Source organism: Pristis pectinata, chromosome 14 (genome assembly GCF_009764475.1).
Source record: "Pristis pectinata isolate sPriPec2 chromosome 14, sPriPec2.1.pri, whole genome shotgun sequence".
Lineage (NCBI taxonomy): Eukaryota > Metazoa > Chordata > Chondrichthyes > Rhinopristiformes > Pristidae > Pristis > Pristis pectinata.
In genome coordinates, this window is record NC_067418.1 from 48041778 (window position 1) to 48068577 (window position 26800).

Below are 26800 nucleotides of genomic sequence, written 5' to 3' on the forward strand. Positions count from 1 at the left end.
GAGATGGGGGGGATCTTAAACAGTTTTTTTGCATCAGTATTTACGCAGGAAACGGGCATAGTGGATATGGAAGGAAGGGAAACAAGCAGTAGTGTCATGGAACATATAGAGATTAAAGAGAACGAGGTGCTTGCTGCCTTACAGCAAATAAAGGTAGATAAATCCCCCGGACCTGACATGATATTTCCTCGGACCTTGAGAGAAATTGCAGGGGCCCTGGCAGAGATATTTAAAATGTCCTTAGCCACGGGTGTGGTGCCAGAGGACTGGAGGGTAGCTCATGTTGTTCCATTGTTTAAAAAAGGCTCTAAAAGTAAACCAGGTAATTACAGGCCGGTGAGCCTGACATCAGTAGTGGGTAAATTATTGGAAGGTGTTCTGAGAGATCGGATATACAAGTATTTGGACAGCCAAGGGCTGATTAAGGATAGCCGGCATGGCTTTGTGCGTGGCAGATCGTGTTTAACAAATCTTGTAGAGTTTTTTGAGGAGGTTACCGAGAAAGCAGATGAAGGAAAGGCTGTGGATGTTGTCTACATGGACTTTAGTGAGGCCTTTGACAAGGTCCCACATGGGAGGTTAGCTCAGAAGGTTCAGACACTAGGTATCCATGGAAAGGTTGTAAACTGGATTCGAAATTGGCTGTGTGGGAGAAGACAGAGTGGTAGTGGATGATTGTTTCTCAGACTGGAGGCCTGTGACTAGTGGTGTGCCTCAGGGATCTGTGCTGGGGCCATTGCAGTTTGTTGTCCATATCAATGATCTAGATGATAATGTAGTAAACTGGATCAGCAAGTTTGCTGATGACACTAAGATTTGAGGTGTAGTGGACAGCGAGGAAGGATTTCAAAGCCTGCAGAGGGATCTGGACCAACTGGAAGAATGGGCCAGAAAATGGCAGATGGGATTTAATGCAGACAAGTGTGAGGTGTTGCATTTTGGAAGGACAAATCAAGGTAGGACATACACAGTAAATGGTAGGGCACTGAGGAGTGCAGAGGAACAAAGGGATCTGGGAGATCAGATACATAATTCCTTGAAAGTGGCGTCACAGGTAGACAGGGTTGTAAAGAAGGCTTTTGGCATCCTGGCATTCATAAATCAAAGTATTGAGTATAGGAGTTGGGATATTGTGGTGAGGTTGTATGAGACATTGGTGAGGCCAAATTTGGAGTATTGTGTGCAGTTCTGGTCACCTAACTATAGGAAGGATATCAGTAAGATTGAAAGAGTGCAGAGGAGATTTACTAGAATGTTGCCGGGTCTTCAGGAGTTGAGTTACAGGGAAAGATTGAACAGGTTAGGACTTTATTCCTTGGAGCGTAGAAGAATGAGGGGAGATTTAATAGAGGTTTACAAAATGATGAGGGGCGTAGACAGAGTAAATGCAAGTAGGCTCTTTCCACCTAGATTAGGAGAGATCAGTACGAGAGGACGTGGCTTTAGGGTGAAAGGGGAAAGGTTTAGGGGGAACTTCTTCACTCAGAGAGTGGTGGGAGTGTGGAACGAGCTGCCATCTGACGTGGTAAATGCGGGCTCACTCTTAAGTTTTAAGAATAAATTGGATAGATACATGGACGGGAGAGGTCTGGAGGGTTATGGACTGGGTGCAGGTCAATGGGACTAGTGGAATAAAGTTTTGGCACAGACTAGAAGGGTTGAATGGCCTGTTTTCTGTGCTGTAGTGTTCTACGGTTCTATGGTTCAGTGGGGGTGGTTCCACATTCAATGGTTATGCAGAGTGTACGGGTACAGGCAATGTAATGATGACTGTTATGTACTCGGTCGCCTTAAGTCAGTGTTGGGATCCTGGGGTTGTGAACTGGTTCACTGGCAGTGTGTGGGGAGCAGGGCGTTGATTGATGGAGGGTCGGCTGCACCGTGTGTGCTTTCTTCATGAAGGGTCTCGGCCCGAGACGTCGACTGTTTGTTTCCCTCCACGGCTGCTGCCCGACCTGCTGAGTTCCTCCGGCACTTTTTGTGCATTGCTCCAGATTCCAGTGTCTCCAGAACTTCCTGTGTCTCTGCTGTGTCCTCTGTGTGGATCTGTCAGTGTTGACAGGCTGTGGCAGTGGCGAGGGGCCTCGGTGTTGTCACTGAGCACCTTTGACATGACAGAGGGGAGATGGAAGTCTGACCTGGGGCAGGTAATTAGATCAACGTTAGACAAAGATGATGGCGTCTTTCACTCACCTTTCTGCCCGGGTTGACAGGGGCATGTCATGTAGGCGTCCAGTCAGAATCTCTCAAAATGCCGGAGGGACTCAGCAGGTCAGGCAACATCGATGGAGGGAAATAAACCGTCGACGTTTCAGGTCGAGACCCTTCATCAGTGACAGTAATAACCCAATTACCTTGCAATGGAAGCAGTTTATTTGCTAATATCATTTCCTTTTAGGTATTTAAACATGTTATTGTGGTTATTATAATACACGTTAATGATCTTAGAACATGATTAGAACATATTTATGTTTATTTGGGAGGGTATATTGTGTACCTGTGTGTGTCAGTGCATGTGTGTTTGTGTGTGACTGCGCATGTGTGAGTGTGCATGTGTGTGCACATGTGTGTGTCTGCATGTGTGTGAGTGTGCATGTGTGCACACATGTGAGTGCATGCATGTGAGTGTGCTTGTGCACATGTGAATGTGTGCATGTGTGAGTGTGCGCATGTGAGCGAGCACACGTGCATGGATGTGTGCACATGTAATCACTATGATCATGTCAGTGTGAGCACTGTGAGTGTGTCGGTGTGAGCACTATGAGTGTGTCAGTGTGAACACAGTAAGTGTGTCAGTGTCAGCACTGTGAGTGTCTCCATGTGAACACCATAAGTGTGTCAGTGTGAGCGCTGAGTGTGTCGGTGTGAGCACTGTGTGTCAGTGTCAGCACTATGAGTGTGTCGGTGTGAGCACTGTGAGTGTGTGTCAGCACTGTGAGTGTGTCGGTGTGAGCACTGTGAGTGTGTCAGTGTGAGCACAGTAAGTGTGTCGGTGTGAGCACTGTGTGTCAGTGTGAGCACAATGAGTGTGTCGGTGTGAGCACTATGAGTGTGTTGGTATGAGCATGGTGAGTGTGTCAGTGTGAGCACTGTGTGTCAGTGTCAGCACTAGGTATGTCGGTGTGAGTACAGTGAGTTTGTCAGTGTGAGCACAGTGAGTGTGTCAGTGTGAGCACTGTGTGTGTCAGAGTGAGCACAGTGAGTGTGTCAGTGTGAGCACTGAGTGTGTCGGTGTGAGCACAGTGAGTGTGTCGGTGTGAGCACTGTGTGCCAGTGAACACAGTGAGTGTGTCAGTGTGAGCACTGCGTGTGTCGATGTGAGCACTGTGTGTGTCGGTGTGAGCACAGTGAGTGTGTCGGTGTGAGCACAGTGAGTGTGTCGATGTGAGCACAGTGAGTGTGTCGGTGTGAGCACAGTGAGTGTGTCGATGTGAGCACAGTGAGTGTGTCGGTGTGAGCACAGTGAGTGTGTCGGTGTGAGCACAGTGAGTGTGTCGGTGTGAGCACAGTGAGTGTGCAGTGAGGATGTGCCTCACTCTGGGGGGAATCCACCGACGGTCTGACGATGGACTCTTCTTTCTCTCCAGTTGGCGGGCTGTGGTATCCTGGGTGTGGGCATCTGGCTGGCTGTAACACAGGGCAACTTTGCCACACTCTCTGCCACCTTCCCCTTCCTGTCTGCTGCTAACCTGCTCATTGGCACCGGCACCGTGGCGATGGTGGTTGGATTTCTGGGCTGTGTCGGGGCCATCAAAGAAAACAGGTGTCTCCTGCTGTCCGTGAGTATCGAAGCAGCTTCTCACGCCCCCTGCTCACACCCACCCCGCACACCCCCTGTTCACACCCCCTGCCCACACCCACCACGCACACCCCCGCTCACACCCCTTGCCCACACCCACTGCGCACACCCACCACACACACACCCTGCTCACAACCCCTGCTCACACCAACCACGGACATCCCCTGCTCACACCACCTGCTCACACCCACCGTGCACACCTGGTCACACCCACTGCTAACAACCCTCCTCACACCCCCTGCTCACACCTCCTGCTCACACCCAATGTGCACACCTGCTCACACCCACCGCACACACAACCTGCTCACACCCATCGTGCACACCCCTGCTCACACCACTGCACACAACCCCTGCTCACAACCATCACACACACCTCCTACTCACACCCACTACTCACACCTACCGTGCACACCCACCGTGTACACCCACCACGCACACCTCCTGCTCACACCTGCCACGCATACCCCCTGCTCACACCCACCGCACACCCCCCTGCTCACACCCACCACACACCTCCTGCTCACACTCACCATGCATACCTCCTGCTCACACCCACCACACACACACCCTGCTCACACCCTGGGCTAGAGGGGGCAGGAGAGTGCCCCAGCTGAGACTCACCCAGGGGGCACTCTCCTGCCCCCTCTAGCCCAGGGCATGTGCCCACTCCCTGCCGCCTCACTCCTCAGTACCAGGCGCTGAGCCTCTCCCCCACGTGGGACTTCCCCAGAGCAGTCCCAGAAGGTTTCCAAAGTTGCCCAGCCCGTTGACAGCTGACACAACCCCATCAGCCCACATTTGAAGTGCGTCAGTAATTAAATGGGAGCACACTGGGGAAACGGAGTGTCAGGCATTTCTGAAGCCGGCTGTCCTTATCTGAGGTCAGCAGTCACTGATGGTACCTTGGGTTCCAGTGGCTTCAGCAAAGATTGCTGGGCTCTGCGCTTCCACCGATGAAGCTGAGTCTTTAAGTCATTTCTGGATGTAACTTTGCTCACAGTGCTCACTAACTCTCCATCACTGGCTTCTGATTCGGGCAAGTCAGTGGCTGGAGCCAGACTGGGAACCATTCACACGGACCCCCGCACACCTCACACACTGACGCCTGTACATTTCGGACACTGACGCCTGTATGTTTCACACACTGATACCTGTATATTTCAGACACAAAAACCTGTACACTTCAGACACTGACCCCTGTACATCTCAGACACTGACGCCTGTACATTTCAGACACTGACGCCTGTACATTCCAGACACCAATGCCTGTACATTTCAGACACCAACACCTGTACATTTCAGACACTGACGCCTGAACATCTCAGAGACCAACGCCTGTACATTTCAGACACCAACACCTGTACATTTCAGACACTGACGCCTGTACATCTCAGACACCAACACCTGTACATTTCAGACACTGATGCCCACAGTTCAGACAACAAAACCTGTACACTTCAGACACTGACGCCTGTACATTTAAGACACCAACATCTGTACATCTCAGACACCGACCCCTGTACATTTCCTCAATGATTCAGGACAATTTTCGGGACTGCAGTTGTGGAAGAAGTGAGGTCCGTCCAACTGCAGTGCGCATCAACCCCTCGCTGTGCACAGCCCTGGGCTGGGAAATGCCAGGAGACCAGCGGCGAGCGGGCGGGCGGGGGTTGGATGGGACTGGGGAGTGTGTGCATGGAAGGGTTGGCCTCTGGACTCACTGGCTCGTACCAGACGCTGCAGCTCCCCTGCACGGGGGGCTTCGCCGGGGCAGTCCCTGAAGGTTTCGGCGTCACAGAGGTGGGACTGCAGGAGTGTTACGGAGAGAGTGGGATGGGTGTGGAGGGTGGGGTGTGTGGGACGGGGAGTGTCGTGGAGGGCCGCTGTGGTTTTCGGCGGTTCTGCCTCCTTGTTCATTCACAAGCTGCTCCTCCCCCCCACACCCCCCTCGCCCTTCGCCCCTCCCCGTACCGACTGCTCTTCTCTCTGGTATTTTTGGGCAGTTCTTCATCTTGCTGCTAGTGATCTTCCTGGTGGAGTTGATTGGAGGAAGCCTCTTCTGCGCCTACAGAGTCCAGGTACGGTGGGGAGGGGTGGTGGTGGGGAGGGTCGGGGGGGGGTTTGTCTACCGCCGTACGCCACCCCTTCACCTCAGCACCCGTCACTCCCATCCCCCTGGCTCGGCCACGAGTGCGGGGGGCTGGGGTGGGGAGGGGAGGGGGTACTTTGGGAGCCGGACTGACCCCTTCAGGAGCAGGCCTGAGGCCTAAGACCAGGCCCGACCCCTTCAGGCCTGGGCAGACCGAGGCCCCCGACCTGCTCCACCCTCCGTCGGGTTTGCCCCTGATCTGCCCCAGCGCCACTTTGCTGCGCGACCCCCATATCCTTTGCGCCCCTCCAGTGTCGGGGAACCCACCAACCCCTGTCTGGGTGGACGAGGTGACCAAGCGTGCGTGGCCCTCGGGAGGGAAGGAGTCCCAAAGGTCTCCACGGCCTGCGTGGAGGGATCTCTCCTCATCCCAGTCCCAGAAGGCCTCCCCCTTATTCGGAGACTGCTCCCCCTCAGCCTGGACCCCTCAAGTGTGGGGAAGCGCCAACCCTGTACGAACTAAGATCACCCCTCGTTCAGCTTACTCGAGCTCTCCCCATGTGCAAAACCCCTCCCTACCCAGCCCAGTGAGCACTCACTGCACTCCCTCTGTGCCAAGAGTCGACGCCGGCTGCAGGTTTTATTAAAAAACTTAGCCGGTGCTTCACGTGGAGGTGGGTTTGTTGGCCACTGAAATGGTTAATGGGAACACAGTGATCTGGGGAAGGCCTTTCAGCCCCTCATTTCTCTGCTGCTACTCTGTTTGATCGCTGCCAAGCCTCAGGTCTACCCTTCTCCCCCCCAAAGCTTTTGTGGTGAACTGGCAGTCTACCGGCCTGTCATTCGGTGGGTGGTGGGGTGGATCCTGGAGCCCAGTCTGGACTCGGACTGACAATGACCTCTGGGTGTAGAACGGCTCAGAGGACCGGGTGAAGGTGTGCACCGGTGGATTCGCTGGGGAGGGCCGGTGGGGTGGGAGCGAGAGGCACCGGGTTCATGGCGGGCACGAGGAGGAAGGCGAGGCGAGGCGAGGGGAGGACAAACGCTGGCTCTGGGATACAGTGCCTGCAAAGGTGGACGAGGCAACTCGGTGGGGGCTTTAATGTAGGGGTTGGGTTGGCATGTGAAGGAAAACTGTTCTGTCTGCAAATAGAGGTGGTATTGGGACTGACTGGTTGGCATAGGTTAATGGGCCGAGTGGCCCACTTCTGTCCTGTGACTATTCCACAATCTGAAGTCTTTACTTACGCTGCTCCGATACAGCCTGGCTTGAACTTTGAGGTATGCCCTTCTCTCAGAATAACGTAACAACATATTTTCAATTACTGTGTGAGATACCCCTCTCTCTGAGTGAGATACCTCTGGGTGGGATACCCCTCTCTCTGGGTGAGATACCACTCTCTCTGGGTGAGATACCACTCTCTCTGGGTGAGATACCCCTCTCTCTGGGTGAGATACCTCTGGGTGGGATACCCCTCTCTCTGGGTGAGATACCACTCTCTCTGGGTGAGATACCTCTCTCTCTCTCTCTCTCTAGGTGGCATACCCCTCTCTTTGAGTGAGATACCCCTCTGGGTGAGATACCTCTCTCTCTGGTGAGATACCCCTCTCTCTGGGTGAGATACCTCTCTCTGGTGAGATACTTCTCTCTCTGGGTGAGATACCTCTCTCTCTGGGTGAGATACCTCTCTCTGGTGAGATACCTCTCTCTCTGGGTGGGATACCTCTCTCTCTGGGTGAGGTACCTCTCTCTCTGGGTTAGATACCTCTCTCTCTGGGTGGGATACCTCTCTCTGGGTGAAATACCCCTCTCTCTGGGTGAGATACCCCTCTCTCTGGGTGAGATACCTCTCTCTATGGGTTAGATACCTCTCTCTCGGTGGGATACCCATCCCTCTTGTGTTGGATACACCACCCTCTGGGTGAGATACCCATTGCTCTATTTGAGATTCCCATCCCTCTCGTGTGGATCTGGGTGTGTGATGCTGCCTGTTCTGGTGTACGCGGCTGAGACTGCGGGGAGCCTACAGTAATGGGGCCTGACGTTGAAACCTGGCAGCCAAGAAGCCCCTTCCAACATCCTGTGTCCTGGGCAATGAGCCTGGGTCCCACTGAGTAAAGTCGGGAGGGAGGGTGCACTGATCACAGATCACAGATAGATTGCAGATTATTTTATTTAGTTCTGACCTGCGTAGATGGAAGATGGCTACGTTCATCTTCTTTGTCCTCTGTAATGGTGAGGGCATGGTGTTCCCAGTCCTCTGTAATGGTGAGGGCATGGTGTTCCCAGTCCTCTGTAATGGTGAGGGCACGGTGTTCCCAGTCCCGCCAATTCCCCGAGGATTTCAAGGGACGTGAGCTCAAAGGCTGAAAGACCTGTGATCCTCAGAAACCAGAGGACGTCCCAAGGTCAGGAAACAGGGAGATGAGATGAGGTCTCTTTACTAGTCATGTGTACATCGAAACACACAGTGAAATGCATCTTTTGCGTAGAGTGTTCTGGGGGCAGCCCGCAAGTGTCGCCACGTTTCCAGCACTAACGTAGCATGCCCACAACTTCCTAACCCGTACGTCTTTGGAATGTGGGAGGAAACCGGAGCACCCGGAGGAAACCCACGCGGACACACCGGGAGAATGTACAAACTCCTTACAGACAGCGGATGGAATCGAACCCGGGTCGCTGGCGCTGTAAAGCGTTATGCTAACCGCTACACTACCATGATGCAGATGAACAGCGGGCCCCCAGTTGGCTGGGTGAGAGCAATGATGATACGTAATTATTTCTAAACATCACAAGCTGGGGAAAGCACCCAGGGTGTGGCCGGGTGTTCATTGAATAGAGAGACAGAGGTGAGTGGATAATTCAGGGGCTCTAAAAGGAACACATTTAATCTGGATTGAACATTGAGTGGCTTGGATTGTAATAATGGACTTTGCATTAAAGTATAGACTGCCAGGTAGCTGCAGAAACATTACAGGCTGCAAGTGATGATCAGAGCTATACCGAGGCCAGTCACAACCACAAGCTGAGACTGAGACAGGGGACGTGCACACTATGACCGCTTCATATCGGGGGAGACATGATCTAGATGCAGAGACGGACACACAAACACATACATTCACATGTACACACATCATCCTGACCTGTGTTAAAGGGTCCTGGAGCAACTGAACTGTCCTGAACCCGTGGTCATTTATGTGTTTATAGGCAAGGTCAGCACTTATCGCCCATCCCTAGTTACCCTCGAGAAGGTGGCGGTAAGTCGTCAGCTTCTTGAACAGTTGCACTCTTCCTAGTGAAGGTGCTGCTGGGGAGCCTCCGGAGAGGGAACAGGTTGTTCAAGTCAATGTAGAAAAGGTGAGAGATACCAAGGTCGACAATAAGACTTCACCCTTCACACTGTTCCGTCACACACTCCCAGGACAGGGTCAGCACGGGTTAGACACAGATTGAAGCTGCCTCCACACTGTCCCGTCACACTCCCAAGACAGGGATAACAAGCCCCTTTACGGGTGTGTACTTCCCATGTACATTGGGGACCTGGGGTGGAGGCTGCTGCACAGGGCGGTGCCCTGTAATAAGTTTCTTAGTTTGTGCACAGATCTCCCAATCCTTGCACCGGGCGGGCACGGTAGTGTAGCGGTTAGCGTAACGCTATTACAGCGCCAGCGACCCGGGTTCAATTCCTGCCGCTGTCTGTAAGAAGTTTGTACGTTCTCCCCGCGTCTGCGTGGGTTTCCTCCGGGTGCTCCGGTTTCCTCCCATATTCCTAAGACGTACGGGTTAGGAAGTTGTGGGCGTGCTACGTTGGTGCCGGAAGCGGGCTGCCCCCCAGAACACTCTACGCAAAAGATGCATTTCACTGTGTGTTTCAAGGTACACGTGACTGGTAAAGAAATCTTATCTTAAATGGCAGGGCCCTGGGGAATGTTGTAGAACAGAGAGACCTTGGGGTGCAAGCACACAGTTGGCTGAAAGTGGTGACACAGGTAGACAGGGTGGCGATGAAGACATTTGGCACAGTTGCCTTCAGGATATTGAGCACAGGAGTTGGGACAGAATGCTGCAGCTGTGCAAGACATTGGCAAGGCCACATTTGGAGTACTGCGTACAGTTCTGGTCGCCCTGCCGTAGGAAGGAGGTCATTAAGCTGGAGAGGTTGCAGAAGAGGTTTACAAGGATGTTACCGGGACTGGAGGGTTTGTGTTATAAGGAGACACTGGATGGGCTGGGATTCTTTTCCCTGGAGCAAAGGAGGCTTGAGGGGTGACCTTATAGAGGTTTATAAAATCATGGGGGTGTAGATAAGGTGGATGGTCACAGTCCTTTCCCCAGGGTAGGGGAGGCCAAAACTAGACGGTGTAGGTTTAAAGTGAGAGGGGAACGATTTAAAAGAGACCCGAGGGGCAACTTTTTCACACAGGGTGGTGTGTGTGTGGAACGAGCTGCCAGAGGAAGTGGTAGAGGCAGGTACAATTACAACGTTTAAAAGGCATTTGGACAGGTACATGGATAGGAAAGGCTCAGAGGGATACGGGCCAAACGCGGGCAAGTGAGGCTAGCGCAGGTAGGCAACTTGGTCGGCACGGACGAGTTGGGCCGAAGGGCCTGTTTCCGTGCCGTGTAACTCTCCGACTCTTGGATCGATTCCGCCTGATCCCCATTGATGTAGGTTGTGGACGGCTGGGTTCCTGCCCCAAGCACCCCTCGGATGAAGGCGACTCACCTTGCCAGGAGGAAAGAGACTTCTCCATTTAGACGGCACCTCCGCCAGCCTCAGGGCTTCTCGGAGCCAATGAAATCTGTTGGGATTTTAGCTGCTGCTCTACCACAGGAGATGCGGCTGCCAGCTTCCGCAGAGCAAGCTCCCCGCAGCAACGACATGACGACAGCCAGCCAATCCGTCCTAATAACTCTGGGACAAAGTCCATGCTGTTCTTTGACATGCCTGCCGGGGATCAACTCTCCACGGGATCCTTGTTCGGGTGGGGGGGTGGGGGGCAGGTTCCGTGGTGCAGCGCCCCTGGGGTCAGCTGAGGTTTCCTGCTCGGGTTTCTGAGGTCAGACACAAGCCCACCACCCACTGAATCTGAGGCGGCCGCATCCAACTCAGGTACCGACTGTTTGCGAGGGACCGGCCAGTGTTTCACAGGCTGCACACTCTCATCAGAAGACTGCCGGGACATGAGTTTAAGGTGAGAGGAAGGAGATTTACAGGGGATCTGAGGGGTAAGTTTTTTTTCCCATACAGAGAGTGTTTGATATCTGGAACTGCCAGAGGAGGTGACAGACTCTTCCTGCGCTCCAGAGGGATTTAGACAGACGCTTAAATCGGCAAGGTAGATGTGGAGAGGGTCACCAGCTTCAAATCCCTGAGCGTTAACATCTCGGACGACCTGTCCTGGGCCCAGCACATGGATACAATCACGAAAAAGGCATGCCGGTGTCTCTGCTTTCTCAGAAGCTGAGGGAGATGTCACCAAATATGCTAACAAACTTCTACAAATGCGCTGTTGGAAGAATCCCGACCAGCTGCATTGTGGCCTGGTACGGCAGTTCCAATGCACAGGAACGCAAGAGGCTGCAGAGAGCAGTGGATGCAGCCCGGTCCATCACGGGCGCAGCCCTCCCCACCACTGACAGCATCCACACGAGGCGCTGCCTCAAGAAGATGGCATCTGTCATCAAGGATCCCCACCATCCGGGTCATGCCCTCTCCTTGCTGCTACCGTCAGGCAGGAGGTACAGAAGCCTGAAGTCCCACACCACCAGGTTCAGGAACAGCTACTTTCCTACAACCATCAGGTTCTTGAACTGACCTGCAAAACCCTAACCCCTACCTCAGCAACGGGACACTGTGGACCACCTCCTGCACTGCCATCGACTTGTCTATGATTGTGCATTTTTTTTTGCACTAATGTTTTGATTTGCACAGACTATTTTTCTTCATCATCTGGTCTAATTTATGTTTATATTCTGTGTGTTGTCTGTACCTGTGCCTGTGACGCTGCTGCGAGCAAGCTTTTCATTGTACCTGTACCTCACCACACCTGTGCACATGACAATAAACTCGACTTGACTTGACAATGTATGGAAAGATATGGACCTAATGCAGGCAAATGGGATTGGTGTGGACAAACAAAAGGATGCAGTGGGCCGAAAGGCCTGTGTCTGTGCTGTATGACTCTATGACTTGATATCCACTCACAACAGACGAAAAACACGACGATGCTGGAGGGACTCAGCAGGCCGGGCAGCATCCGCGGAGAAAAGCAGGCGGTCAACGTTTCGGGGTCAGGACCCTTCTTCAGGACTGGAGATGGGAAAAGGGGGAAGCCCGATATATAGGAGGGAAAAGCAGAGCAGTGATAGGTGGACAGAAGAGGGGAGGCGGGGTGGGCACAGGGTGGTGATAGGTAGATACAGGTAAGAGATGGTGATGGGCAGGTGCGGGGTAGGAGGGGAGAGCAGGTCCACCGGGGGACTAGTCAAAGGCAAGGAGGGAGAGGGGAAAAATGGGCTGGGAGAGGGAAGAAGAGAAGAAGCGTGGTTGGAGGGGGTGGGGGGGTGGGGATCACCTAAAGTGAGAGTATTCAATGTTCATGCCGTTAGGCTGCAAGGTTCCCGGACAGAAAATGAGGAGCTGTTCCTCCAGTTTGCACTTGGAATTCTCTTGGCAGTGGAGGAGGCCGAGGGCTCACAACACTCTGTGCCTCATTCTCTCATACAACCCAGGACTTTACACCGGATCAAAGCTCTGCTAACACAAGCCTCTCTCCTCTCCACTTCCAGGTCGATGCCTACGCCCGTGAGGACCTGAAGGATGGTCTTCAGCTGTTCGGGACGGATGGGAACATTGGTCTCACCAACGCCTGGAGCATCATACAGACAGATGTAGGTGCACCCTGCCTCTCCGTTTCGACAGCATGCTGGTGGGTTCGAGACCGGTCTTTCCCTCAGATTGCTGAAATCCTTCCTGACTGACAGGACACCCCCCCGCTCTCTCCAGCCGCCGGCTGTGAGGGCAATACATCAAATCTCAGTGTATTTCTGAGTGGGTGTCAGCCTGAAATACAAGTTAATGCAGACTGACTGCTCTGTTTCACCAAACCCTCTCAGGGAACCAGTTTCAGCTGCTTCATCGATGACCTTCACTCTGTCAGAAGGTCAGAGGCCGAGGTTTATGCCAATGATTTTCAGTTTGATTCAGAGCTCCTCTGTTTCGATGTACATGTGACTAATAAAGATATCTTATTCCTAAATAGAATTCTTTCCCACCCCTATCCAAAGAACAGAATAAAATGTCCATGGTTATATTGAATATAATGTGGGAAAGGGGGTTACACCCAACCGATAGGGATAGGCTCTGGTTTTATGCTTCCATTTTCAATAAATGTAGAGAGGTTAGGATATAATCTTGCTATGGTCGACAATGTGATCGTCAACCCCCTGTGACCAGGAGCTCAAGGCCCAATGTGTCAAAGGCTATTGCAAGGTCTATAAAAAAAACTGCCTTAAGATAAGATCTTTATTAGTCACATGTACATTGAAACACACAGTGAAATGCATCTTTTTGCGTAGAGTGTTCTGGGGGCAGCCCGCAAGTGTCGCCACGCTTCCAGCGCCAACATAGCACGCCCACAACTTCCTAACCCGTACGTCTTTGGAATGTGGGAGGAAACCGGAGCACCCGGAGGAAACCCACGCAGACACGGGGAGAACGTACAAACTCCTCACAGGCAGCAGCCAGAATTGAACCTGGGTCACTGGCGCTGTAATGGCGTCACGCTAACTGCTACACTACCGTGCCTCGTCCGTCTTATTCCTCTTGCCTCCGTTAATGAGATGGAGATATTTTGATGACAATTGGGAGGTAGCCAGCACAAACCCTTTTTGCAGTCAAGTGGTCCTGGTAAAACCCAAACTGGGCACTGGTGAGCAGGTTATTAGGTTAAGTGATGCTTGATAGCAGTGTTGCTGACAGCTTCTGTCACTCTGCTGATGATTGAGAGTGGGCAGCTTGAGCAGCAGCTGGCCAGACTGGATTTGTCCCGCTTGTGGTGAACAAGCCATACCTGGGGCAATGTCCCACAGTGTAGGGTAGATGCCAGGGTTGTAACTGGAAGAGCTCGGCCAGAGGCACAGCTAGTTCCGGAGTGCCAGTCTTCAGCACGACTGCTGGGATGTTGTCTGGTCCCTGTAGCTGTTGTATGCGGATGTTGGTTGGCCGGAGGCTGGCTTCTCAGGAGGAAGTGAGATGGGTCGCTGAGCTGAGTGTGACGGCACTCACTTGCTGGGCCCTGTCATAGTTGAGGATGGGGCTGTTCTTGGTAGCTCTTTAATTGCCCACCACTGTTCATGACTGCGGACCTTAAGGAAGAGAGTTGGAGTTATTGAGTTGGAGGATAGTTCCCTGAAAGTAGAGGCTAGACATGGTGGTGAAGAAGGCACTTGGCACGCTGGCCTTTATCGGTCAGGGCACTGGGTATAGAAGGCGGGACGTTATGTTGCAGTTGGACAAGACCTTGGCGAGACCGCACTCGGAGTATTGTGCACAGTTCTGGTCGCCCTGTTGTAGGAAAGACGTCGTTAAACTGGAAAGAGTGCTGAGAAGATTTACGAGGATGTTACGAGCTTTACCAGGAGGCTGAGGGGTGATCTTATTAGAGGTGTATAAGATCATGAACTTGCTCTGCCATTCAATATAGTCATGGCTGACAGAAATATAGAGTCATCCAGCACAGAAACGGGCCCTTCAGCCCAACCGGTCCATGCCAACCAAGATTCTCTAACCTAGTCCCATTTGCCCCGATTTGACCCATATCCTTCTGAACCATTCCTATCCGTGTACCTGTCCAAGTGCCTTTTAAATGTTGTTAATGTACCTGCCTCAACCACTTCCTCTGGCAGCTCGTTCCATAAATGCACCACCCTCTGTGTGAAGAACTTGCCCCTCAGGTCCATTTTAAATCTTACCCCTCTCACCTTAAACCTGAGCCCTCTAGTTTTTAGTTCTCTTTCCCTGGGGAGAAGACTGTGTGCATCCACCCTATCTATGCCCCTCATGATTTCATACACCTCTGCAAGGTCACCCTTCAGCCTCCTATGCTCCAAGGAATAAAGTCCCAGCCTGTCCAACCTCTCCCTATACCTCAGGCCCTCAAGTCCTGGCAACATGCCCACTTGGAGTACTGTGCTCAGTTCTGGTCGCCTCACTACAGGAAGGATGTGGAAGCCATAGGGAGGGTTCAGAGGAGATTTACACAGATGTTGCCTGGATTGGGGAGCATGCCTTATGAGAACAGGTTGAGGGAACTCGGCCTTTTCTCCTTGGAGTGACGGAGGATGAGGGGGTGACCTGATAGAGGTGTATAAGATGATGAGAGGCATTGATCGTGTGGATAGTCAGAGGCTTTTCCCCAGGGCTGAAATGGTGGCCACAAGAGGACACAGGTTTAAGGTGCTGGGGAGTAGGTACAGAGATGTCAGGGGTAAGTTTTTTACTCAGAGAGTGGTGACTGCGTGGAACGGGCTGCCGGCAATGGTGGTGGAGGCTGATACGATAGGGTCTTTTAAGAGTCTTCTGAATAGGTACATGGAGCTGAGAAAAATAGAGGGCTGTGGGTAAGCCTAGTAATTTCTAAGCTAGGGACACGTGCGGCACAGCTTTGTGGGCCGAAGGGCCTGCATGTGCTGTAGGTTTTCTATGCTCTACGTTCTAACATCCTCATAAATCTTCTTTGCACTCTTTCCAACTTAATGGCATCTTTGCTATAACAAGGGCGACCAAAACTGTGCACAATACTCCAAGTGAGGCCTCACCAAACTCTCGTACATTTGCAACATGACGTCCCAACCTCTATACTCAGTGCCCTGACTGATGAAGGCCAGCGTACCAAGAGCCTCCTTCACCAGCCTGTCTACCTGCAAGGCCCTTACTTGCAGGGAACCATGTACCTGCGCTCCTAGGTCCCTCTGTTCTACAACACTCCCCAGGGCCTTACCGTTCACATGGAGGAAACAGGTCAGAGGGAAATGATAGGGTATGAGGCAGTGGAAGCAGATGTAAAGGTGAAGTGTCACTCCCTGCTGGAGGTCACACTCCATCTGCAAAGCGCACCTGACGTGTCCGTGTCGCCTGCTCCAGTTTAGATGCTGCGGAGTTTCGAACTACACGGATTGGTTTGAGGTCTTCAACGCAACGCAGGTCCCAGACTCCTGTTGCCGGGAATACACTGTGAGCTGTGGCCTGCACTCCCCGGAAACTTGGTGGAAAGATGTAAGTATCAGAGCACGCTGCCGTGGGCTCTACCGACGGGCGACTGTGGGGAGGATGCTTCTTCTTGAGGGAGAGTCTATAACCAGGGCTCGTGCTTTAAAGATACTGGGTTGCTCATTTAAGACAGAAATGAGGTGAATTTTTTTCTTGCAGAGGATTGTGAGTCTTTGGAACGTAGAACACTACAGCACAGTACAGGCCCTTCGGCCCACACTGTTGTGCTGACGTTTTATCCTGCTCTAAGGTCTATCTAACCCTTCCCTCCCACATAGCCCTCCATTTCTCTATCATTCATGTGTCTATCTAAGAGTCTTTTAAATGTCCCTAATGTATCTGCCCCCACAACCTCTGCCGGCAGTGCGTTCCACACACCCACCACTCTCTGTGTAAAAAACCTACCCTGACATCTCCCTTATACCTTCCTCCAATCACCTTAAAATTGTGTCCCCTCATGTTAGCCATTTTCACCCTGGGAAAAAGTCTCTGACTGTCCACTCGATCTATGCCTCTTATCATCTTGTACACCTCTATCAAGTCACCTCTCATCCTCCTCTCCAAAGAGAAAAGCCCCAGCTCGCTCAACCTATCCTCATAAGACATGCTCTCCAATCCAGGCAGCATCCTGGTAAGTCTCCTCTGCACCCTCTCTAAAGCTTCCACATCCTTCCTATAATGAGGCGACCAGAACTGAACACAATCCTCCAAGTGTGGTCCAACCAGAGTTCTATAGAGCTGCAACATCACCTTGTGGCTCTTGAACTCAATACCCCGACTAATGAAGGCCATACGCCTTCTTAACAACCCTATCGACCTGCGCGGCAACCTTGAGGGATCTATGGACGTGGACCCCAAGATCCCTCTGTTCCTCCACACTGCTCAGAGTCCTGCCATTAACCTTGTATTCGGCCTTCAAATTCAATCTCCCGAAGTGGATCACTTCACACTTTTCCGGGTTGAACTCCACCTGCCACTTCTGTACGAGGGTACGAAAGGGAGAGCCCACTGGTCAACTGTCATGGATTGTTAGGGCATAGGTTTGAGGTGAGAGGAGGGAGTTTCAAAAGGGGATTTGAGGAGAAGGTGTTTTTTACACGGAGAGTGGCCGATATCTGGAACTAAGAGTCAGAGGAGGTGGTGGCTCATTACACTTAAGGGGGCACGTAAATAGGCAAGGCATGCAAGGATATGATGCTAGGGCGCGCAAATGGGATTACTGTAGATGGGAGAAAAGGTCAGCACGGATATGGCGGGCCGAAGGGCCTGTTTCTGTGCTGTGCTGTCCAACTCAATGACCTGGAACATTCCCTCCACGGATAAGATATCTTTATTAGTCACATGTACATTGAAACACACAGTGAAATGCATCTTTTGCATAGAGTGTTCTGGGGGGCAGCCCGCAAGTGTCGCCACGCTTCTGGTACCAACGTAGCACGCCCACAACTTCCTAACCCGTACGTCTTTGGAATGTGGGAGGAAACCGAAGCACCCGGAGGAAACCCACGCAGACACACGGGGAGAACGTACAAACTCCTCACAGACAGCGGCGGGAATTGAACCCGGGTCACTGGCGCTGTAATAGTGTTACGCTAACCACTACGCTACCGTGTCTGCCCATTGCCACCGAGACTGGCCTCGCCCCTCCGACACGAGGTCTGCCGCACGCCTCTCCTGTTTCAAGCCTGAGCTGAGGGCTTCAATAGGTAAAGATTGAGCAAAGTGCAGAGGTGTCCCGAGGTAAGGTTGGAGCAGTTTGCTCCTGTGGAACACTGTGGCCACCTTCTGCGATGCATCTTAGCAATGCTGAAGCCCAAGATGGTGGACCTGGTGTGTCACGTGAAGGCACATTTTCTCTGTACAGAACCGCTACACTACCGATGCTGCCTGACCCTCTCTGCTTTAAGAATAAATCCAAAATCGGCCCCCGCTCATCCGAAACTTTGCCGCCTCCCCTGGACCCATCAACCTCCCCTTCCCCCACCCCTGTGTTCACTGAAGCACCCCAGCAACACCTCCGTTTCAAAGTACCCACGTTTAAATCCCTCGTTGGTCTGGGGCTGGCCCCTCCCGACCCCCACCTTGCAAAAGCTGTCTGTCCATCTGCCCTGGCCCCTCGCCCCCTTCCCCGCCCCGGTGACTGCACTTTTAGGGTCGCCTTCCCCCTCCTCCTCAGAACCCCTGTCTCCCCCCCCCCCCCTTTAAACCCACCCTTGAGTCCAAGCTATTGTCGCCTCTGAGAGGAGACTCCCCATCAAAGGCTTTGCACAGTGTCCTTCATTGTCAGTTTCATCCACGGAGGTTGACTGATGAACAAACTCTGAGGGAAAAGATAAATATTGAATAAGATTGCCTTTGAAAATTTCATGAGTACCAGGGAACTGCCTAAAGGTTCAGTAGCTCCTAATGCTTTTCCCTTCAAATTTAATTGGTGTTAATTCTCACTGCTTAAGTATACAATATACATGCGTACATGCTCAGGCACGGGAAGGCCTGGGCTCTTTTAGAGTCCTAGAGTCATACAGCACAGAAGCAGGCCCTTCGGCCTAACTGGTCCATGCCGACCAAGATTCCCATCTAAGCTAGTCCCATTTGCTCGCATTTGGCCTATGTCCCTCCAAACCTTTCCTATCCGTGTACCTGTCCAAGTGTCTTTTAAATGTTGTTATGGCACCTGGCTCAACCACTTCGTCTGGCAGCTCCTGCACAGCCCTCCATTTCGCTATCATTCGTGTGGCTGTCTTAGAGTCTCTTAAATGTCCCTAATGTATCTGCCCCCACAACCTCTGCCGGCAGTGCGTTCCACACACCCACCACTCTCTGCGTAAAAAACGTACCCCTGACATCCCCCTTATACCTTCCTCCAATCACCTTGAAATGATTCACCCTCTGCGTGAAGAAGTTGCCCCTCAGGTCGCTTTTAAATCTTTCCCCTCTCACCTTAAACCAATGCCCCCTAGTTTTTGATTCTCTTTCCCTGGGAAAGAGACTGTGTGCTTTCACCGTATCTATACCCCTCATGATTTTATACACCTCTATAAGGTCACCCCTCAGCTTCCTACACACTAAGCCCCAGCCTGGCCAACCTCTCCCTATAACTCAGGCCCTCGAGTCCCGGCAACATTCTCGTAAATCTTCTCAGCACTCTTTGCATCGTAATGGCATCTTTCCTCTAGCAGGGTGACCAAAACTGAACACGGTACTCACCAACCAAGTGCGGCCTCACCAACAACTTGTACAACTGCAACATAACACCCTAACTCCTATACTCAGTGCCCTGACTGCTGAAGGCCAGCGTGCCAAGAGCCTTCTTCACCACTCTGTCTACCTGTGACGCCACGTTCAGCGATCCATGTACCTGTACTCCTGGGTCCCTCTGTTCTACAACATCCCCAGGGCCCTACCGTTCACTGTGAAAGTCCTACCTGCATTTGACCTCCCCAAATGTAACACCTGGCGTTTTTTGTGGCTGTTGGTTGTAAGAGCCTCATAAACAGAAGCAGGAGAAGACCTTCCCACCACTCAGCACCACTTCATGCTTCACCATTCAACCCCATGCTGATCTTTTACTTCAGCACCATTTTCCAGCAGGAAGCTTTTTTCCCTCAATCCCTTTCATATCCCGAAAACTATGGATCTCTGTCTGGGAAATCGTAAGCCTCTTGGGTAGAGAATCACTATCTTCTGGGAGAAGAAATTTCTTCTCATCTCTGTCGTGAATGGCCGACCGCTTATTCTAAGACCGGGACCCCTGGTTCTAGTTGGTAGTTGGTTTATTATTGTCGCAGGTACCGAGATGTAGTGAAAGGGTTTGTTTGCGTGCTATCCAGACAGATCATTCTATATGTACATTGAGGTAGTACAGGAGGAAAATAACTGAATGCAGAATACAGTGTTACAGTTACAGAGTGCAGTGCAGGTACATAGAACATAGAACATTACAGCACAGCACAGGCCCTTCGGCCCACAATGTTGTGCCGATGTTTTATCCTGCTCTAAGATCTATCTAACCCTTCCCTCCCACATAGCCCCCCATTTCTCTATCACTCATGTGTCTATCTAAGAGTCTTTTAAACGTCCCTAATGTATCTGCCCCCACAACCTCTGCGGGCAGTGCGTTCCACGCACCCACCACTCTCTGTGTAAAAAACTTACCTCAGACACCCCCACTTATACCTTCCTCCAATCACCTTGAAATGATGCCCTATGACAAGTAAAGTGCAAGGGCCACGACAAGGTAGATTGTGAGATCGAGAGTTCATCTTCATTGTACAAGAGGTCCGTTCAAGAGTCTTATAACAGTGGGATAGAAGCTGTCCTTGAGCCTGGTGGTTCGTGTTCTCAAACCTTTGTATCTTCTGCCCAGTGGAAGGGGAGAGAAGAGAGAATATCCAGGGTGAGTGGGGTCCTTGAATATGTTGGCTGCTTTCCCGAGATTGAGTCACCGGAGGGGAGGTTTTCGTGATAGATTGGGCTGTGTCCACAACTCTCCGCAATTTCTTGTGGTCTTGGGCAGAGCGGTTGCCGTAGCAAGCCATGATACATCCAGATAGGATGCCTTCTATGGTGCATCTGTAAAATTGGTGAGGGTCATCAGGGACAAGCTGAATTTCCTCAGCCTCTGAGGAAGTAACACCCCAGCCAGGGCAAACATCGCCCTTCATACCCCCTTCTCCCTGCAAGAATTCTGCATGTTCCAGTGAGATCGCCTCTCAAACTCTTCGGACTACAGACCCAGTTGGCTTAATCTGCCCCTATAAAACAACAAATCAGTCTGTTGTACCTTTGATGAACATACTCTTTCTCAAACATAACCTTCCTTCAGTAGGCCAGATCTGTGCACAATGTTCCAGGTACAATCTCACTAAGGACATCGAACATTACAGCACAGTACAGGCCCTTCGGCGCACAATGTTGTGCCGACATTTTATCCTGCTCTAAGATCTGTCTAACCCTTCCCTCCCACGTAGCCCTCCATTTCTCTATCATTCGTGTGTCTATCTAAGAGTCTCTTAAATGTCCCTAATGTATCTGCCCCCACAACCTCTGCTGGCAGTGCGTTCCACGCACCCAACACTCTCTGTGTAAAAAACTTACCCCTGACATCCCCCTTATACCTTCCTCCAATCACCTTAAAATTACGTCCCCTCGTGTTAGCCATTGTTGCCCGGGGCATGAAGGTCTCTGACTGTCCACTCGATCTATGCCTCTTATCATCTTGTACGCCTCTACCAAGTCACCTCTCATCCTCCTCCTCTCCAAAGAGAAAAGCCCCAGCTCGCTCAACCTATCCTCATAAGACATGCTCTCCAATCCAGGCAGCATCCTGGTAGATCTCCTCTGCACCCTCTCTAAAGTTTCCACATCCTTCCTATAATGAGGTGACCTGAACTGAACACAATCCTCCAAGGGTGGTCCGACCAGAGTTCTATAGAGCTGCAACATCACCTCGTGGCTCTTGAACTCAATACCCCGACTAATGAAGGCCAACACACCATACGCCTTCTTAAGGTTCTATAGAACTAGAGCAAGATCGCTCCTCTTGCATTAAGAGGATTTATAACAGCAACGTTTAAGAGATGTTCAAGACGTATTTAGACAGGCACATGAACAGGCAGGGAATGGAGGGATATGTACCGTTTGCAGGCGGATGGGGTTAGTTTACTGGAGACACAGTCCAAATGAAGGGTCTCGACCCGCAACGTTAACTGTCCATTTCCCTCCACAGACGCTGCCCGACCCGCTGAGTTCCTCTAGCGTTTTGTGTGTTAACTTAAGCTGGCATCATGGTCAGGACAGACAATGTGGGCCGAAGGGCCTGTTCCTGCACTATGTGTTTGAAAAGACCAGCACACCGTGGGCCTCCTGAATCGCTTGGCCCCCTCATGTTAACGTTCAGCGACTGCGCACTGACGAGGTTGTGGGATAACGATCGGATGCTCACACCTTCCCGTTCCCCAGCTCGGGCTCTCAGTCCAAAGGCTCTGACCGCAGACAGGGTCAAAGGGAGATCCAGCAGGGTACAGTGTGGGCGGGGATGTGACCCCAGCACTCCCACACCACGTGCACTGAGCACACCGTTCCGCACTGGGGTACGAAAGTAACACGGGGCTGTGACCTTCCGACAGGCCTGCTACGAAAGAGTCAAGATGTGGCTTCAGGACAACCTTCTGGCTGTGGGGATCTTCGCATTCTGCATGGCCCTGGTTCAGGTAACGCTCTGCCTTGGCTTTCCCTTCAAGTTCCCCTTCCCCGCAGTCCCACTGAACACGAGCAGCGAACCTGGGGAACTGTGCGCCCAGAATTGATCGAGCCATCTGGGGTCGAGAGGAAGGAGAACTGCAGTCTCACTGGGAGAGGGGCCCAGCCATCTCGCTCAGCCGAGTGTGGTCGGGTGGGGTACCATGTGGGTGTGGGAAGTGGAGGGAGCTGGCGTACCCCACCCGTCCGTCACGGAGGTGGGAACAGCAGACAGACCATCACATTGGTGCTGGGGTGGGGGAGTCTGAACGACACCAGGCTCAGGAGGGGGTGGCGGGCGCACAGTGTGGGATCTTCTCTCCTCTAACCAACAGAAGCTGGTCCGATGGGCAGTGGACCACAGGGAAGGTGGGGGAGGGGGGGTCCCAAAGAACGTGGGGCCAAAATAAAGGGACACACGTGTTCTCAGTCACTCAGGCCGTCTGTTCCAGGGGTCAGTGGGTCAGAGAGATCCACAACACCCCAATCCCTCATCAATGCCCACCCTCCCTGAACCACACTGTACTCTCTATACCCACCCTCCCTGAACCACACTGTACTCTCTATACCCACCGTCCCTGAACCACACTGTACTCTCTATACCCACCCTCCCTGAACCACACTGTACTCTCTATACCCACCCTCTGTGAAACGCACTGTACTCTCCATACCCACCCTCCCTGAACCACACTGTACTCTCCATACCCACCCTCCCTGAACCACACTGTACTCTCTATACCCACCCTCCCTGAACCACACTGTACTATACCCACCCTCCCTGAACCACACTGTACTCTCTATACCCACCCTCCCTGAACCACACTGTACTCTCTATACCCACCCTCCCTGAACCACACTGTACTCTCTATACCCACCCTCCCTGAACCACACTGTACTCTCTATACCCACCCTCCCTGAACCACACTGTACTCTCTATACCCACCCTCCCTGAACCACACTGTACTCTCCATACCCACCCTCCCTGAACCACACTGTGTTCTCTATATCCACCATCTCTGAAACACACTGTACTCTCTATACCCACCCTCTCTGTACCACACTGTACTCTCTATACCCACCCTCCCTGAAACACACTGTACTCTCTATACCCACCCTCTCTGAACCACACTGTACTCTCTATACCCACCCTCCCTGAACCACACTGTGTTCTCTATATCCACCATCTCTGAAACACACTGTACTCTCTATACCCACCCTCTCTGTACCACACTGTACTCTCTATACCCACCCTCCCTGAAACACACTGTACTCTCTATACCCACCCTCTCTGAACCACACTGTACTCTCTATACCCACCCTCCCTGAACCACACTGTACTCTCTATACCCACCCTCTCTGAACCACACTGTACTCTCTATACCCACCCTCCCTGAACCACACTGTACTCTCTATACCCACCCTCCCTGAACCACACTGTGTTCTCTATATCCACCTTCTCTGAACCACACTGTGTTCTCTATATCCACTCTCTCTGTACCACACTGTACTCTCTATACCCACCCTCTCTGTACCACACTGTATTCTCTATACCCACCGTCCCTGAACCACACTGTACTCTCTATACCCACCCTCCCTGAACCACACTGTACTCTCTATACCCACCCTCCCTGAACCACACTGTACTCTCTATACCCACCCTCTGTGAAACGCACTGTACTCTCTATACGCACCCTCCCTGAACCACACTGTGTTCTCTATACCCACTCTCTGTACCACACTGTGTTCTCTATACCCACGCTCTCCCTGTACCACACGGTGCTGCTCACTGTCCCCTGCAGCTGGTTTACTCCCTCTCTCTCTCTCTCCGCAGGTGGTGGGCCTGACCCTGGCCATGGTGATGTACTGTCGGGCCGTGCATGTGCCCGAGAGCTACACCTAGACTCAGCTCCCCTCGCCACTCTGCCGTCCGCACGCATCCTTGGGCCCTGCTGCCGTTGCCCGCTACGGTCCCCCTCGCCGCCGATTCCCTCCCTCTCTCGGTATCCCCAGCACCCCCCATCCTCAACGCCGACCTCGAAACCGTCCTCTCCCTCGGCGAGGAGCCCTCGACCATCCCAGCAGCCGACGGAGACGCAACTCCTTCACCCCCAGACCCCGAGGGTCGTTGCCGAGCGATGGGGAAGATCGGGGGACAGGGGTGGGGGGGACGCGCCCACGGGCACAGCGACGCTTGCGAGGGGACAAAGCGTGGGAGAAGTTGCCGGACGTTCAGTCCCTCGGGCCTGTGCATGTGGCGGGGGTGCGGGGGCAGCACGGCCCAGTACCCAGGGGCAAATGGCGGGGAACCCACTCAGACTTTGCCCCCATCCCATACGGGGAGGGGGGGTGGGGGGAGGAATCTTTAACAAGGGGGTTAAAATTTACCGTGGTCAGCAGCAGTGTGACTAACTGATGGCTGGCGGGAGTGCCAGTGGGCGGTATGCAGAGGAAAGAGGGCGGCTGGTCGAGGCCTCCAACCCTGGGCCTAGATTTCGTCACGGAGGTGGACTATACGCACACCATACCGATTTTAGACACGCTTCAAACACGGCCTCTCCCCTTTCCGCTGCCCAACCCTCTGCTCGGACGCTGTGGCCTCGGGTGAAGCGGAGCAGTGAAGACCAAAAGCCAAACGGCGTGGGATCCAGCGTGACTGATGGGCGGGCGGGGGGCACCGTCGGTGGGAACCCTCGGCCCACACTGGGCATCGGGACTTCAAACCCGCGCGCCGCCAGATCCACTGAGGGGAAAAGAAACCAAAGGCACACGCAGCAGGGCACAGCCTCCGTTGGCAAACTGCGCTGAGCAGGCAGACCCAAGGCAGAGAGTTGCTAAACATTTGAAAACGTGGCACAGGACGTGTCTGACATGTGAGTCACAGGCCAGTTCACTGTCAGAGTGCAGAGGGACGGTGACGTTATCTGGTCACAGTGGGGACAGTGACTTCACCCATTTGTTGCGGTAATGTGGGTCAGTACTCCACGAGACACCTACAGAGCAGTGGGCAGTGTCCTCAAGCAGGCTGTTAACGTGTGGTAGGCTGTCAAACTGCCTGGTGGAGTTACTGCCCACAAAAAAGTAGCTCAGAGGCTGTACCGGTCTGTTACAGTGATGACAACAATGCGTTTATCAACCTGTTACTTGTAGTGGCTCAGTGACTGTACCGGTCTGTTACAGTGTTTACAATGTGTTTATCAACCCGTTACTGTAGTGGCTCAGTGACTGTACCGGTCTGTTACAGTGTTTACAATGTGTTTATCAACCCGTTACTGTAGTCGCTCAGTGACTGTACTGGTCTGTTACGGTCTGTGCAACAGCGAGTTTATCAACCTGTTGCAGTACGGTATTTCATGCTGAGACCACGGTACTCTGGGACATTGTATTAACTAACTTAACAGCACAGTAGAACAAGGGAGGCCACAATCTCGAACAGTTCCGTTTAGTTATGTTTTTGCTCATCTGTTACAGTGAGGCCAATGATTTATCAGTGTGTTACGATGCAGTGGGACTTTGATGTACCAGTGAAATGTGGGGTGTTACGCAGCACCCATTTACCCAACTGGTCAGATGCTGATTTTATGGAGGAATTATAACGCAGTGTGTCATTGCCTCTGTCGGTGTTACAGTTTGGGGAGACGGTGCCTGGTCACAATTGGTTACAGACCACTGGGACGGTGATGTTAACACCCTGTGTCTGCACAGTGGGGAAAACGCAAATTCTTAACGTGTCATTTTATAAAGGGTGTCTTCAGTTCCATGTGGGATATCAGTATTACACATCAGAAACAACAGGACTGCGGATGCTGGAATCTAGATGAGAAACACTGCGACGCTGGAGGGACTCAGCAGGCCGGGCAGCGTCCGTGGAGAAAAGCAGGCGGTCACAGTTTTGGGGTCAGGACCCTTCTTCAGGACTGAGGATAGGTAAAGGGGTAATCCCCCCCTTCCCCACAAACACCCCCCCCCCACTGTGCTCCTTCTCCTCTTCCCTTTCCTAGCTTCCTTTTTTTCCCCTCTCTCTCCTCACCTTCGACCCACCCCCCCGGTGGGTCTGCTCTGCCCTCCTTCCCCGCGTCTGCCCATCACTGTCTCTTCCCTGCATCTACCCATCACCACCCTGTGCCCACCCCGCCTCCCCTCTTCTGTCCACCTATCACTGCTCTGCTTTTCCCTCCTATATATCGGGCTCCCCTCTTTTCCCATCTTCCGTCCTGAAGAAGGGTCCTGACCCCGAAACGTTGACCGCCTGCTTTTCTCCACGGATGCTGCCCGGCCTGCTGAGTCCCTCCAGCACCATTGTGTTTGTCATCAGTATTACACACGAACTGTAATTCTGTTTTCTAACCGAACTGTCAAAAACTGGTGCAAATATAAGCCTCTGTTTTACTGTGCTAAACG

The 26800-nt window shown here is 52.5% G+C and overlaps 1 protein-coding gene across 2 annotated transcripts in view; it reads left to right on the top strand.

Moving 5' to 3' along the window:
• The window catches only part of tspan4a (tetraspanin 4a), a 63452-nt gene extending 37192 nt beyond the window's left edge, over positions 1 to 26260 (top strand). The window contains exons 2-7 of one of the 2 annotated variants that reach the window (XM_052029081.1): positions 3588 to 3779; positions 5803 to 5877; positions 12682 to 12783; positions 16037 to 16168; positions 22291 to 22374; positions 24800 to 26260. In XM_052029081.1, the coding sequence (XP_051885041.1) occupies positions 3588 to 3779; positions 5803 to 5877; positions 12682 to 12783; positions 16037 to 16168; positions 22291 to 22374; positions 24800 to 24811 (597 nt within the window). In that variant the 3' untranslated portion in view covers positions 24812 to 26260. Of the gene's footprint in view, positions 1 to 3587; positions 3780 to 5802; positions 5878 to 12681; positions 12784 to 16036; positions 16169 to 22290; positions 22375 to 24233; positions 24528 to 24799 lie in introns of those variants that run through there. The other variant, XM_052029080.1, reaches the window with a different exon arrangement.
• The last annotated feature ends 540 nt before the right edge of the window (positions 26261 to 26800 follow it).